The 16,475-nt window shown below is 30.7% G+C and overlaps 1 protein-coding gene and 1 long non-coding RNA gene across 4 annotated transcripts; both read left to right on the top strand.

Annotated features, from left to right (window-relative positions):
* Positions 1-2,833: 2,833 nt before the first annotated feature.
* Positions 2,834-10,205, top strand: LOC132799758 (uncharacterized). Of its 3 annotated transcripts, XM_060812288.1 has the most exons (5): positions 3,187-3,267; positions 3,499-3,532; positions 4,161-4,232; positions 9,036-9,391; positions 9,492-10,205. In XM_060812288.1, the coding sequence occupies exons 4-5, from the start codon at positions 9,038-9,040 to the stop codon at positions 9,993-9,995; spliced, it is 858 nt and encodes a 285-aa protein (XP_060668271.1). In that variant the 5' UTR covers positions 3,187-3,267; positions 3,499-3,532; positions 4,161-4,232; positions 9,036-9,037; the 3' UTR covers positions 9,996-10,205. The 3 variants fall into 3 exon arrangements, with proteins under 3 accessions (XP_060668272.1, XP_060668271.1, XP_060668270.1); XM_060812289.1 differs by lacking the exons at positions 3,187-3,267; positions 3,499-3,532 and adding an exon at positions 2,834-2,912; XM_060812287.1 differs by lacking the exon at positions 3,499-3,532.
* On the top strand, positions 4,298-5,205 carry LOC132799774 (uncharacterized). Its single transcript, XR_009634658.1, has 3 exons — positions 4,298-4,620; positions 4,718-4,926; positions 4,987-5,205. It is a non-coding gene; the product is annotated as an uncharacterized LOC132799774 (long non-coding RNA).
* Positions 10,206-16,475: the final 6,270 nt, after the last annotated feature.

Below are 16,475 nucleotides of genomic sequence, written 5' to 3'. Positions count from 1 at the left end.
TTTTGAAGGAAGAGAGGCATTGAGTTTGTTTTGGAGTAACGCTAGTTCAATGAGATTTGTCAAGTTTCCTATGGAAGCAAGAAGCGGGCCAGAGAGATTATTAATATTAAAGTCAAGAACTTCTAAGTTACTCAACTTTTCGATATCTATAGGAATAATACCAGCAAGTTTATTGTTAGGAAGCATAAGACTCTTTGGCTATCTTAAGTTTCCAATTTCTGTAGGAATATTCCCAAAAATTGATTTGCAAAAAGCTGAAGTTTCCATAACTTTCTCTAGTTTCCAATTTCTCCCGGAATATGTCCAGAAATGCTATTTCCATAAAGAAAAATATGATATATATTCCTCAAGTTTCCTATGGAAGCAGGAAGTTCACCAGAGAGATTATTGTCACTAACGTCAAGCATTCCTAGGTTGCTCATATTTCCAATATCTACAGGAATACTTCCAGAGAGTTGGTTGCCAAAAAGATTAAGGTCGTTTAACATTCTCAGTTGTCCAATTTCTCTTGGAATATGTCCAAAAATGTTAGTTTTAAAAAGGTACAAATCTAATAAATTGGTCAAGTTTCCTAACGATGCAGGAATTGGACCTGTGAGGTCGTTAGTATCTATATAAAGGTTTCTTAAAGATTTCATGTTTCCTATTTCTTTAGGGATAGAGCCATTAAAACCATTAGAGCCAAACCTAAGGGTTTGAAGATTTGTCAATAAGCCAATCTCTTTTGGAATCGTTCCAGTGAACTGGTTCCCAGATAGACGAATATACAACAGATGAGAAAGATTTCCGGCAGCAGGGGAAAGAAAACCAGAGAGATGATTGTTTTCCAAGTCAAGATGAGCGAGTTTGGTTAGATGGTAGAAGCTACTTGGAATTTCTCCATAAAGTTGTTTTTTTGAAAATCAATGATAGTGAGGCTTGTGAGATTTCGAAGTGTACCGTTTAAACCAAAGCTTGAAAGGTTCAAATGGATGATGATGCTTCTCGACACGTCGCAAGCAACTCCAACCCAATTGCAATGGCCGCTGCCTCTTACCCATGCAGACAAAAGGTGTTGGCTTTGGTTTTCAAGGCTGAGCTTCCAGTTTATTAGAGCTGCTGCTTCCTCATTGCTAGCTGCTGTAACAACAAAATATGTAGTTTGGAAGAAAGCTGAACCAGAAAGGTATTATAGTAAAACCATATATAAGATTGAATTGACAAGAATAAAACTTGTTTGTTAATGGACAACATTGAATTTGCATAAAAGGAAACCATGTTGATTATAATGAGCTAAGGCTGCAGGTATTACTAAGTAATGCTATTGCTTCTGCATGTATAATATTACTGAGCAAGCTAGAATAGGATATTACATAAGAAGTAAGAAAAAAAATGTATATATATGTATATATATGGATCTGAATTATTGTGGTTCATAAAAAGTCCATTAAGGTGTGCTTCTCTTCTAACGTGAAAATCAGACTTCTAAGACTTTGAAGGCGTCTAACTATGTCCACGTGTGTATATATATATATATATATTAATTTGACTAAAGCATTTTTTGGGTAATCTGGACTAAAACATTTTAATACTAAGCTACTTTTTTTCCCCCTTTTTTGGGTAATTCGACTCAGCTATAGCCTAGTTGTTTTTTGGTAAATAGCTAGTAGCCTAGTTGTTGATGGAGTGGTTGTAGGGGTGGGAAAAAACCGAATTAGACCGACCAAACCAGCATATTTGGTTTGGTTTGGGTTGGTTTTAACTTATTAATCGATTTCGTTCGGTTAAATATATAAAAAAACCGAAATGGTCTGTTCGGGTTGCGGGTTAGATGAAATTTTACCCAACCCAACCCAAACCAAACTGATCATCAATTAAACTAATATTTTATTTTACTTTTATATATAAATATATTATATAATTATAAAATAAAATTATTAAAAGTTATTTTTATTAACATTTTATGAGCCCAAAAGTTGGTAGTTGTAGATATGTATTGTAGTTGTATGATTTTATGTTGTATTATTTAATATGTTTGACGCTTAATAGTTAACTTATTTGGTACTTTTGTTTAGGTGGATGTATGTTAAAATTATTTAATTTAGAAAATAACTTGAAAAAGATATCTAATTCAAAATATAGATGATTAAAAAAGCCTAAAAAAAAACTTTATATAATTTTGGTCCAAAAAGATACATAATTCGAAATATACATACAATTTGGGCCGAGACCCAACACAAGGCCCAAACCGCAAACCCAACCCAAACTGACCAAGGATGGTCGGTTCAATCGGTTTTAGGATTGCACATGCGGTTCGGTTCGGTTTTAAAAAAATCCATAAAACCGAATCAATCTGCACCGAAACCATCCCTAAGTGGTTGTGCATCCATGTGAAACTTCTTTCCCATTATAAAATTCATGATCAATAATGGTTTTGTTTCACAAATATTGAGGTCATGACATGAGCTGTGATATAATATATTAATCCAACAAGTTGAGCTGTTCCAATCGCAAGTCTCCGTGGCCTCGTGGGCTTTCACATGCAAACTGGATAATGTTTAGCAGCAGAAACAAAACAAAATGCTTCCTATTTTTATTTTGGTGTTTGGCCAACGAGGAAGTGCCACATCAGCTATGAGAATTTGCAACAACCATAAGAAACATAACAACCATAAGGGTGTGTTTGGTTAATGGGATTGTGTCCCAAGTGTGGTGTTTGGTTTGTAATTTTAAGTTTGGGACAAATTAACCCAAACAGTGTTTTAATACCAAATGACGGGGACTCAATTGACTCGTCCCCCCCCCCCCCCAGGGTCATATTTGTCCCAAGCTTATCGAAGGTCTCTTTCGCTGGGGTCTCCCTCCCGCTAGTGTCTCTGGCTATATCATTTTTGCCGGACTGTTCGCGTCTCTCGTAGGAGTGGAAACTGTCGGTGAGTACAATTCTTCTTCTGCATTCCATTCGTTTTACTTCTTCTTCTTCTTCTTCTTCTCAGTCTTCAATCTTAGTCTTCGATCTATTCTTCTTCGATCTTCCATCCCCTTCTTCTGCGTTTTTCTTTGATCTTCCATCTTCTGCTTTCTTCTTCTTCTTCTTCTTCTTCTACTTCTTACCTGCAAAATTAGGGCTTATATTATGTTTTCATGTCATTTGTTGATCTGCAAAATTAGGGCTTATATTTTGTTTTCATGTCATTTATTAATCTGCAAAATTTGGGCTTGATATTCACGAGGAAGAAGGCTTAATTTTGGAGGCTTAAACTAGATCTAAAGCATCCGATTTGGAAGGTAAGTGTTCTGTTTTTGCCTAAGCAACTGAGAATCACTTCCCAAAAGAGGCATTCAATAAATGTATAATAATAAAGCAGCAAAGTTTTAACTAAAAGAAAACCACAAGCTTGTAATTTCAAGAAGCTAAAAGATAGGGTAGAGAGAGACAAGACTAGATCTTTGTGAAAGAAAAATTCTATCATAGATTCAACAAGGTTGCATAGAGACCTAAAGATTTTTGTTTGGCAGCTGCTTGATATTGAAAGTGAAGTCCTCATTCCAGGTTGGCTCTTTTGTCCTGTCAATAATTAAACATTTGCACATAATCAAACCTATGAGTTGGGACAATTGACAATTCCATGGTTTCTCCATCAACTGAATTTGAGGCCATGTTATATCATGAAAAAAAAAATGTATAGCTCTTAGATTTTCATTTTCCCTTGGACAACAGCTCTTACATTTGATGGCACTATTATCAGAAAGTCCATGGTTTCTAACCAAAGAGACAGTTCAATATTCTTGAATTAACAAGTTTATTCTATGCTAAATATTCCCACCAGAAAATCCCGAGAAATAAAATTTAAATCAAATGTAACTGTTAAGTTTTTAAGTAATAATGATCACTTTCCAGAGGTTCTTTAGAATCAAGTACTAAGAAGGAAATTGCACTACACACAATATTCAAAAAAGCTTTCTAACAAAAACATATTCTATTAACATATAATAATTGTAAGTTTGAATAGATACAGGCATACATGAATATTTATGTCCATATGATTGGATATCCTATATTCAAGTCATTTTTTTACCTGCAAAATTAGGGCTTATATTTTGTTTTCATGTCATTTTTTTATCTGCAAAATTAGGGCTTATATTGTGTTTTCATGCCATTTGTTGATCTGCAAAATTAGGGCTTGATATTCACGAGGAAGAAGGCTTAATTTTGGAGGCTTAAACTAGAGCTAAAGCATCCGATTTGGAAGGTAAGTGTTTTGTTTTTGCCTATTGTTGATGTGTTGCTTATGATGTGTTGGCCATATTAATATAAACCATTTTTTACTTGCTTGTGTCAGTTTCAGATGATACTTTGAGAATTAGCATATCTAATTCTGTTTGTGATGTTGGTTTGAGAATTATATCTAACTTGGTTAATGTCGTTGTGCAAAGAATTAGATCTGCAATCTGTTTGTGATAATACTTTGAAAATATGTATTGCTAGTAGCAGTGGTAACATATCTATATGAAAATATGCATAAACTGGTGTTGGTGTTCTAGTTACTAAGTATATGATAACTAGGTAGCATTTGACAACTAGTTAGCTACTAAAAAAAACTTCAATTTACTGCAGAAAATGCAGCATTTGATAACTAGGTAGCAGTGGTAACATATCTGTATGAAAATATATATAAACTGGTGTTGGTGTTCTAGCTACTAAGTATATGATAACTAGGTAGCGTTTGATAACTAGGTAGCTACTAAAAAAAACTTCAATTTACTGCAGAAAATGCAGCATTTGATAACTAGGTAGCAGTGGTAACATATCTGTATGAAAATATGCATAAACTGGTGTTGGTGTTCTAGCTACTAAGTATATGATAACTAGGTAGCATTTGATAACTAGGTAGGTACTAAAAAAAACTTCAATTTACTACAGAAAATGCAGCATTTGATAACTAGGTAGCTACTAAAAAAAAACTTCAATTTACTGCAGAAAATGCAGCAGCATTTGATAACTAGGTAGCTACTAAAAAAAACTTCAATTTACTGCAGAAAATGCAGCATTTGATAACTAGTTAGCAGTGGTAACATATCTATATGAAAATATGCATAAACTGGTGTTGGTATTCTAGCTACTAAGTATATGATAACTAGGTAGCATTTGATAACTAGGTAGCTACTAAAAAAAACTTCAATTTACTGCAGAAAATGCAGCATTTGATAACTAGGTAGCAGCTACTTGCCATCATGCATCCTCCCCACAGAAAGAAAGTCCTCCCACCAGTTGCAAAACCCATTGAACAAGGCTGGAAAAAGAACATATCCAGATATTTATGGGTTAAAGAACACTTATTGAGATATAAAAAAATTATAACTGCAGGGTAAGGTAAATTAGATGACATATATATAATTCCACCATGTGCACCCCAGATACACTAAGAAGATTTATTTTATTAGCAACTAAGCAAAATGTAGTAAAAGAAGAAATAAACATATCGCAACCTCCTCGGCTTTTTTGAATAATAAAAAACAAATAAAGAAATATGAGTTCAAAGGGGAAAAAAAAAATACTGAATCCCGTACTTGCCAGAAAATTAGCATGCTATCGCAGGTTAACTTAGAAATGTTTTATTCAATCTACATTGTCATACTCAAGTGCAAGTATCTGGGTTTGAGTACATGTCAAAATTATAGATTACTTTATTTTCCAAAGTACAACCATGTATTTTGAGTTCCAATAGCCCTATCCTTATCAGCATCTAGGTATTGGATATCGGTATGATGAAGTACAAAGTCCAAGTAACATGGTGTTCAATCACATGACAATCCATTTTTTTTTCCTCTCTTGGTTAGCAGAGAGCTCGTATTTCATATTTTGAAATTTGTTAATGCTTTAAATTTTGAATGATAAGTCTTTTAGTTATGCATTTAGTTATTGTCTACTTATAATTCAAAAAAGGATCAACTTCTTTGGCCATTAGAGGATGATGAAATACGTAATTTTAAAATTTGTTCACATATAGGCATCAAAAAATGACTCCAAGATAAACTATACAAGAACTGGAGGGGAGGTCTCAACTCTCAAAAGCCACTCACGTGATCTAATAGCATGTAGTCAAACCCAAAATCTAGAAAATGGGAAGGAGTTAACATGTAAAACCAGTGATGGCATACCCACCATACAGCATGTGAATACTATCCTTAACCCAATACAATTTACAGTAAACGATCCTTGTTCCATGGTTGGTATAAGATGGACTAGTAGAAATCATCAAAACATAAGTTAAAATACTAACTGAAATATTGTGGAAATCAGCAAAACATAAGTTAAAATACAGAATGAAATATTTGAAGTATATGTCCATGCATATCAAATAGTCTTAGGAAAAGAAATAACAGATGCTTCCATGCCATATGATATTCATAAATGCAATAACTCCCTAAACTCCCTGAAGGTAAATCAAGCGGATATCCAGTTTGAATAAATATCTGCAAATCATTGGCAAAATAGTTAAAGACCCACAAAAATAGAAACTTGACAGACCACAACCATCAAAAGTATACAGCCAATACTAGAAGTATAAGATAGGCGAAAAAAGGTATATGCAGGTATATAGAAATAACTTTCAGGGTTGAAGACATCTGGGTAACAGCAAGAAGCATGCATTATTACCTCAGGATTTTTCTCCATCTCAACAGTGAGGGCTCCAATTGTCCCAGCGTGAAGCCTAACATCATCATCTAAAAACAATACATACTTAGGGGCTCCTTTAATAATTTGAACTTTATCCTCAATTGAAATAACTTAAAATAAAAAGGTATTATTTGAAAAACAAATATATATATATATATTTTTTTTTTTTTCAAATTTTCAATTGAAGTTGGATAACAAAAGTAGAAGAACATATTAAACTATTATTATTTTAAAAATTGAATTTTCAAAATATTATTTTTTAAGGAGATTGAATAAAAATCGGATAAGAAGTTATCTTGCTCTATTTATTATTATTTTCAAAAAACTAAATAAATGATTTGAATAGTATATAAATAAGTTCAAGGAGAAATGGATAGACTACTAGTGTCCCTGTGCATTTTCTTCACTCCAACAATGTCTAACACACCCTATTGAGCCGATCCATTTTATTGAAATAAGGTTATAAAATTGATGCCTTATTTATTTAAAACATGTTATAAACAAATAAAAATATATAAAATACGTATTAAATATAACAATTATGAAGTATATTATTTGATTACAAATTAACAAATGTTAAAAAAAAAATATTAGTAGAACATAAATGTAAATAAATATTAAATATGTAGTTCATATATATTTTTTTTTAATCTTTAATCCTACCTCATTGCTATAATCAATTAAACAAAAAAGTTTGGGAATGATTATGTTTCTTTTATCTTTTCTTAGTTTCATAAATAATTGTTTCTATTTCATACAAAATAAATTATGCTTTTGATATATTTGTTCTTTTTTTTTTTTTTATTGGGTAGTACATATGGATCAAAGAAAAGTCGCTGCATTCTTTTTGCTTCCAAATGATTCACAATTAGAGTCTTTTTGTATGGCATTTATGTTGCTTTTGTTTATGTATATGTACTGGGCATATATAAGGCGACATGCTAGAGGTTATAGGAATCAACTACCTAGAAATGCATAATTGCGTATGTCATTTCTAAATAGTCTGTTAGACAATGATGTTAATTGTATTAGTTAGCTTAGGATGGATAGGAGAATATTTGATACTTTGTGTCAGTTATTACGCAAGGATGGCTATGTTAAAAGTGATGGCATTGTTACATTGGAAGTGCAAGTGTGTATATTTCTACATATAATTGCTCATCATACAAAGAATCGTACAATTATCACTAGATTTTTTAGATCGGGAGAGACGATTAGTAGATATTTCAATTCTGTGTTGCATGGAGTACTGCGCTTACATAAGACTTTATTGAGACAACCAGAACCTGTATCAGATAATTATTTGGATGATAGATGGAAAGTATTTACGGTACGTTTGTGGAATTGTTTGGTTATTTATATTATAGTTTAATTATTTGTAACATTATCTGATATTAATAACTTTGTTAATGACGTAGAATTGTTTGGGAGCTTTAGATGGAACATATATTAAGGTGAATGTCCCAGAAAACGATAAACCAAGATATCGAACAAGAAAGGGTGAGATAGCCACAAATGTTTTAGGTGTATGTAATCCAAATATGGAATTTATATTTGTATTACCTGGTTGGGATGGTTCTGCTTCAAATTCAAGAGTACTCCGAGATGCATTAAGTAGGCCAAATGGGTTTACAAATCGGTAAGACTAATTCTCAAGTTTTACATTGTAGTAGTCAACATTGCATACACTAATAGGAGATATGTTTTTTTCTTTTTTTAGGTTGTTATTACTTAGTGGATGCTGGTTACACTAATGGTGAAGGGCTTCTTGCACCATATAGAGGAACAAGATATCACCTTTCTGAGTGGAGAGATGGTTGTGCACCCATAAATCATGAAGAGTATTTCAACATGAAGCATGCATTTGCTAGGAATGTCATTGAAAGATGTTTTGGGGTTCTTAAAAAGTGGTGGGCAATTTTAAGAAGTCCATCTTTCTATCCTATTGCAACACAAATCAAGATAATTACCACATGTTGCCTTATACATAATCTTATTAGAAGAGAAATGATAATTGATCCTGGGGAAGTTAAGTTTGATAGGAGTGATGATGTTGACGTTAGTATGGAGGATGACTTTATAGGATCGATTTCTTCATCGGACCAATGGACCCACTGGAGAGATGATTTAGCTAAGCAAATGTTTGATGAGTGGAGAGGTCGTCGTGGTCATTAGTGGTTGATTGTTGTCTTTAATGCTTCTCTAACTGTTGTATTTTATATTGTTTGTTAAACATCTTGGATCATTTGTATGAAAACCAATATATATTTTGTGCCATTGTTGTCAACCGTGAATGATTGTTGCTTATTTGCTTGCTGTTATTTGCTTGCTATTATTGTATTGTTGAAATCATAAAAATGTGAATTTTTGATAGAAATGGAGGTTGGAGGTAGCAGTCATGATATCCGAGGGGTCGAATCTAGACGAATATGGAGTAAAAGGGAGGAAGATGCTTTGCTGTTTATTTTAGATGAGGTTGTAGCTAGTGGGCAGCGGTGTGATACAAGATCACTCAAGCCTGGCAAAAGTGCTATGATTGAGAGGCGATTAGCTGAGATATGTCCTAATTCGGGGTTGCGAGCAAATCCACACATTGAGTCAAAATTAAAAAAGTGGAAGAAGCAATACGGTATAATATACGATATGCTAAACAAAAGTGGGTTTGGATGGAATGACTCTCTTAAATGTGTGGAAGTTGATAGTGACGAAGTTTGGAAAGCATATGTGCAGGTTTTGAAACATTGGACATCTTTTTTCATTGAATTTTTTTAACTTGAAGTATGTTTTTCTATTGTCTACAATTAAAAGTTTGTTTTTATGTTTATTTTAGAGTAATCCAAGTGCAAAAGCATGGAGAGGTAAATCGTTTCCGATGTATGAGAGGCTTGCTACAATTTTTGGAAAGGATCGGGCAACAGGACATGGAGCACAAACTCCGATTGATATGGTCAATGATTTGAATTTGGATAGTGGAAATGAACAATTTAATGATGTGTGTTCTCCTATGTCTATGAATGAAATACATAGTGAACCATCCACCCGGCCTAAATCAAGAGGTAAGAGAAAATCTGGATTGAAGGATGATGATATTGTGAGCGGGTTTGGCAATGTAGCAGAGAAATTGTTTGATAAATTGGCTGCGAAGTTAGATAAATCTGAAGCCAAGTATCCACAATACTTAGCTATGGAGCTTGACTGGTTAGGCTTCTCTGCTGATGACAATCTCGATATCTCTAAGGCAATGAGATTGGATCCATTGAATGTCGAGGTGCTTAAGATTATTAGGACGGATGCGGGCAAGATTGAATTTGCTAGGAAATTTTTCAATTACTAAGTATCATTGTGGATCATATATTTAAGCCTATGTATGAGGGGATGATAATTAGGAACACTTATATTTGAACTTTATGGACATATGTTGTATGGTTGTTTATGGACATATGTGGTATGGTAATGGATGTTGGTATCTAATTATGCATCTAAAGACACTTTTACAAAGCATGTGTTATGTTTTAGTGTATTAATATGCACTTGATTGATTTAATGCATTGTCATTTTGTTTAATTATATTATTATATTATGTTATAAATTAATATAATATGCAGGAATATTCAATGGCAAGGAGAAGAATTTATGTTGTATTTAAAGGTAGACAACCAGGGATATATAATTCTTGGCTTGAATGTCATCAACAAGTCCAAAGATTTAAGGATAATTTATATCAAACCTATAATACAACCGAAGAAGCTGAAATAGCATATGCTGAGTATGTAGAACAAATGATGAGGAATTTAAATGAGGCAAATCCAATATAACATATCACGGCACATACACGTGCCAACTTGAACAATGAGTGGCGTAATGGTTGTATAATCGGCTATTTGTTTGGATTATTATCGATGGATGTTTTTATTTATTTCGCATATAACTAGTTATCGGTGTAAACTCAAATATATACATTTGTATGCAGACAAGTATGTGAAATCGTAGTTATTAACAAGTTCTTAATTAAATATGATGTTATGTTTTTTTATTTGTACATATGATTTAATATATTATAATATCAATTTAATTGGTTTTTAAAACCATATATTAAAAGTAATTTGTGGGTATAAAAAAAAATTACAATTTAATTCCAATGTAAATAAAAAATCACAATTACAAAATTTCATTAATTATCTTAATTTTTTATTAATTATTATTTATAAAATATTATGTTATAATTATATTATAATTTATTTTTAAAATTATAAATTAATATATTTTATGGATGTAATAAAAATTGAAATTTTATATGTAAATACAAATATATCAATTTACAATATTAATTAAATATATTATTTTTTATTATAATTATAAATCGAATTTTATAAATTTTCATTAAAAAAAAATTATAAAATAGTCCAATCCAGTCTAATCCTGCACCAAACATGGAACAACTAGTCCACCATTTAGTCCAGAACTATATCAAACATAGGACTGCACTATATTATCCTGTCCAATCCGGACCTGTCCTGTTTGATCCTGTCCTATCCGAACCTGTCTTGTGTACCAAATGCACCCTAAGAAACATATTTTAGGTTGCATAGGGATTTAGCTTGCATAGGTATTAACAATTAAGAAAGTCTTACAGGACGCCTTCCCCAGTTGAATGAAAATGTCTCTTGGTAGGCTGACAGCAGTCGTTTGGGACCGGCACTCCAACCCAAAATGAATAAATAAATAAATAAAAATTCAAAAACAATAAATAAATAAATAAAAATTCAAAAACAAAAGAAAAAAATAAGAATTTATCCATCCACATATTGTTAGTTTGACAAATATTGGCCTAGGCAAGCACGGACCTAGGTAGCGTCCATTGCCCTTCTCAAATTTTTTTTTTCTTTTCTTTTAAAATATTTAATATGTTTTATTTATTAGATTGTCAAAATTAAAGGTGTGCCCCCTATAAATCGGTCAAGTTTGCAAAAGCTTTTGGTTGGAGCAAAAAGGTAAAAGTTGTAAAAGGTGTGGCCAATGCAGTATTCTATATGCACCATGATTGTTCACCCTCTATAATCCATGGAGATATATCAACCCAAAATATTCAGCTAAATGCAGAACATGGTCAAGCTTATGTTTCTGATTTTGGAACAGCCAGACTTTGTATTCATCCAATTGGACTTCATTCGCTGGAACATTTGGATACGTTGCTCCAGGTAAATATATATTACATTTTCCTATACTTGTATATTAACTATGTCTTTAAATTGTGTTGTTAATCCAGTGAATGATAATCTCTAATAACTTGCTTACAAGATGGAAGTGAATGAGAAATGTGATGTGTAGATCTTTGGAGTGGTGATGTTGGAGATACTGATGGGGAGGCATTCAGGAGATCTCATTTCATCTCTTCCATCATCATTGTCCTTATCATCTTCTTCACTAAATGGCCAAACACATATGCCAACAGTATTTTTTTGAACAATAGTATTTGTGAAATTAGCTTTTGAAATATATTTCTCTCTAATATTTTAATTTATTATTATAATTTTTGTCATTTGAAAGTTAAATATTTTTCTTATTATAGGTAGAAAGAAAAAATTTCTAATAAAAACATTGCTAAGTTGATTTTACAAAATGATATGGCTAGCAAAATGTGGATCATGCTCAGTTTGGAGAACTGTTTCTTCGATTGGACCATATTTGTCAATATCTTTATGGATTTCTTCCTGTTTAATTTCCACACCAACACCCCCATTTTAAAGTTGTTTGTGCTGCAATGGGAATATGGGAACAAAATGTAAAGTTTTAATACTCAAATCCTACTTATAATGCTGCTGTGCTACTGTGATGTGTTGCTAAGTTCTAGTGCAGAACCTCGTTTGAAGCTTCTAATGGTCAAAACGGTGCACTTCATTAACCTAGAAGTAAAAGTGGCAAAATGGTCACGTTACCCTTATTTTAACAACTAACGGAATGGCTACGTGTTCTAGTGTCATTGGTGCAGTAGTTAACTTGAGCTACATCATTTTGAGGAAGCATTCGTTATGAATAGCTTTCTTCTTCACCAAAAAGGCTTGGTGTGGGAAACAATTTCTTAAAGTTGTAGAGAGCGGGAAATTCCTGAACAGTAAGGATCTATTTGGTTATCTGTTTTTAAAATAGTTTTTGTTCTGTATAACAGAAATTATTTTTCAAACAAAAGATTATATGTTTGGTCATCAGTTTTTAAAAACAAATCTAGAAAACAAATGAAAAAAAAAACAAAATTTGAAAAATAATAAAATAATATTTTCATTTGTTTTGAAAATAATAAAATATATATTATTTTAATTTGTTCTCTTCATCATTTTTCTTTAATCTGCATTTCTCTATTTTATAGAGAGAAAATTGTAGAGAAAAAGTATTACTTCAATGCTTTTGAATATCTTAGAAAGAGAAAGTTGTAAAGAGAGAGATAGAATATTATGTTTTGATAAATATATCCAATTAGATTTTCGTATTCTCTTATTTTATCTTCCTCTTCTTTTTAAAAAAAAAAAAAAATTTAATAGAACAATGTAAAAAATAGCTATTCCTCCTTTTTTTTTTTTAATCCATTATAAGTTATATCAATTATTTTATTATTATTATTTTTTATATTTCTTTCCTTCGTTATTTACCTATTAATTTTTTATTTTTTATTTTTTCACCTTACTTCTTTTATCAGTTTTTTTTTTGGCAAATATATCTTATATCAATTATTTATTTTGCTATTTTGTTTTTTTCCTAATCAAATATTCTCTTTCTCTCTCTCTCTCTCTCTCTCGCTCTCTCTCTCTCTCTCTCTTTTCTGTTTTGTTCTTTTTCCTAATTTTTCATTTTTCCTTTATTCCATTATTTTTTCCTATTTTCCATTTCTATCAGATTTTTTTTTAATCTTTCAATTTTTACTTTTTCTTTTTCATTGTTTTTCTATTTTTCTATAAGCTGTTCTCTTTTTTTTTTTTTTTTCCCTTATCTCTATTTTTTATTTGCCCTTATCTCCCATTGTATTTTTTTTTTCCTTTCTATTGTTTATTTTTGTTTTTATCTTTCTTCTGCAACAGTGTCACGAAAGTCTAAACATAAAACTTGACTATGTTGGTAACATATAAAAGTTAGTAGTTTTACTATTATGCTAATATGAGATTTTATGGATGTTTATAGTTGGAAATATTATGTTAGACTTGTGGAATTTAATTTTTTAATTAATGCAAAATCCCAAGTCCCAAGAGTTATTTTATTTATGTATACACATGAATTTATTTGCTTGAAACTCACATTAAGGAATTAATAACATATATTGTATAATATCAATAAGGTTTAAAAATTAATTAATGAAAAGATAATTGACTGATAATTTGGAACAACTATTAGTCATACAAAAAGTGGAAAAACGTAGCTCTACAAGGCCAACTATAAATAAATGAAAAATTAAATACATATAATAAAAAAAATGATATATGTATATATACATATATTATAATGTGAATGAATTAATAATAATGAACCAAACTAATACAATGAATGCTGCAGAGAAAAAGTGGCAAAAATATATACAGGTATATGTACTATCATTTAAGGATATACAATATAGTATTATTATTATTATTATTATTATTATTATTATTATTGATGAATAGATTATTTATTTATTCAAGCACACCCTATAGCAACTTCATTTTGAAAGAAAGGATGTGAGCATTACAAGCTATTAGAAATTATATTTAACAAGTTGACTACCACTAGAGTGTTTTGTCATGCATCTATTAATGACCCATCTAATACAAATGATGAGATGGAATTTGAGGCTAAAAGTACGCATGTTAACGCTAATCATAATGATCTTTTTTATATCCTTGATAAATTAACAAGCCATTTGAAGAAATGAACTGCATTATTTAGCAATTCTATCTCATTAACAAAAATATTGATGAAATACATACAATCAACAAAAATATTAGGAAAAAATTTCATATAAACCTCTTCAGATTTGCATTAATATCAATTTAATCCCTAAGGTTTTAAAAATGTCATTACCTCTTCTCAAGTTTCAAATAGTCTTCTTTTTATTTCTTATCATTTCATTAACATTCCTCAAAATAATTTCATCTACATCCCCCTATAATAGTCCCAGTTGTAATTTTCAAAATTTAATAGGCTAAATTAAAATTAATGCAAACCTGTGAGTTTAGATGAAATATTCCCAAAAAAATATATAGCTATAAATGTTATATATAATATTAATCAATTAATAATAATTAAAAAAAGTTCAACAGAAAATAAATGTTATATTATATTTTGATATATATTATATATATATATATATATATATATATAATTCATTAATATGTGAATGCATATATATATTTTTAGTTTTGAAAATTGTTTTCAAATATTAATGGCCAAACACTCTTTATTCTCATTAAACAGTAGAAAACAGTTTTCTATTCTCTATTTTGAAAATAATATTTTAAAAACAGAAAATAGAAAACATGACCAAACAGACCCTAAGCTTTTCTTTTGTATGTGTTCTTTATTGTTGAGTTTGTTGGTTCTTGGTGAGGGTTTTGAGTGAACAAAGTTGAGAACAAGAAGAAAAGAGGTGTAACTGGGAATTCGGCAAGAAGATGAGTGTCTGTGTGGATTCATCTTTATCGCTTTGATCTATAAACAACAATTTATCAATAAGAAGCAGAAGATTTCACTGGAGCAACGAGGACGTAGGCAATCTTGGCCGAACCTCGATAAATCCTATTGTTGTTTGTGTTAGTTAGTTTTCAATTTTGTTCTCTGATTTTCCAACACAAAACTTTGCTCACTTGTATACTAACCTTCACTATACGTGGGATGTAATGGAGGCCTAGAATTTATAAATTTGAACCATCCCATTTGACTTTAAGCTGAAAATTTAGGATTTCGAGTGGAATATTTGTAGGTGATATTGATTTATATTTAAAATATTAGAACCATATGATTCAACTCTAAGCGATGGTTTGCGCAATGTAAGATTGGATTTTGCGCGAGAAGGGGATGGCAACATTGTAATTTACTCGTTCAACGTCTAAAAAGGTACCAATTGCAAGTGGATTGGTGAATAGTTGTCTTCAATTCCAATATATTGGAGGCATCTATATGTATATTAATTGAAAAACATTCATTGAGACCTCAGTAGTTTTCTGTTTCTTGTCTACGCCTTTTGTACCCATTTGTAAGTTCCCATTTCTTTTAATTTTCAATTTGAACATGAAAACTTTGACAGGAATTTAGTTGATGTACGCGGTAGATTAAGATTAGATAAGAAGCTAAAAGAAATCAATTATATATATAATGAATAGTTAATTGGTGCTATTTTTAAAAAATAAAAGATATGTATATATATATATATATATATAATAAATTGCATTAATGTAGATTTTAGAAAAAGTCAATTTACATATTTTCAAAAAAAAAAAAAACTATTCAAGATATGTATAGACATAAATAATAACTTGCAATTAATGTAGATTTAGAAAAAGTCAATATACATATTTTCAAAAAAATATTATTCTATATTTATTTATTAAATATAGAGGAAAGTATATAAAACAATAATATAATAATTTTTAATACAATTTGTTATTTTTTATTTTTTATTTTTTATGGGCCTTTCATAGTAAGGGTGCTAGGAGTAGGCCTTAGTAGGGGTGGACTCGATGTGGATCGATTTGATTTTATAAATTTTTTTAAGCCAAACCGACCAACTCTGTTTGGGTTGGGTACGAAACCAAATCAAATCGACCGTCACGTTCAATCCGAAACCGAACCAAAC

This window comes from Ziziphus jujuba, chromosome 10 (assembly GCF_031755915.1).
Source record: "Ziziphus jujuba cultivar Dongzao chromosome 10, ASM3175591v1".
Lineage (NCBI taxonomy): Eukaryota > Viridiplantae > Streptophyta > Magnoliopsida > Rosales > Rhamnaceae > Ziziphus > Ziziphus jujuba.
The sequence above is the reverse complement of the archived record's forward strand: the minus strand, read 5'-3'. Positions and strand labels throughout refer to the sequence as shown.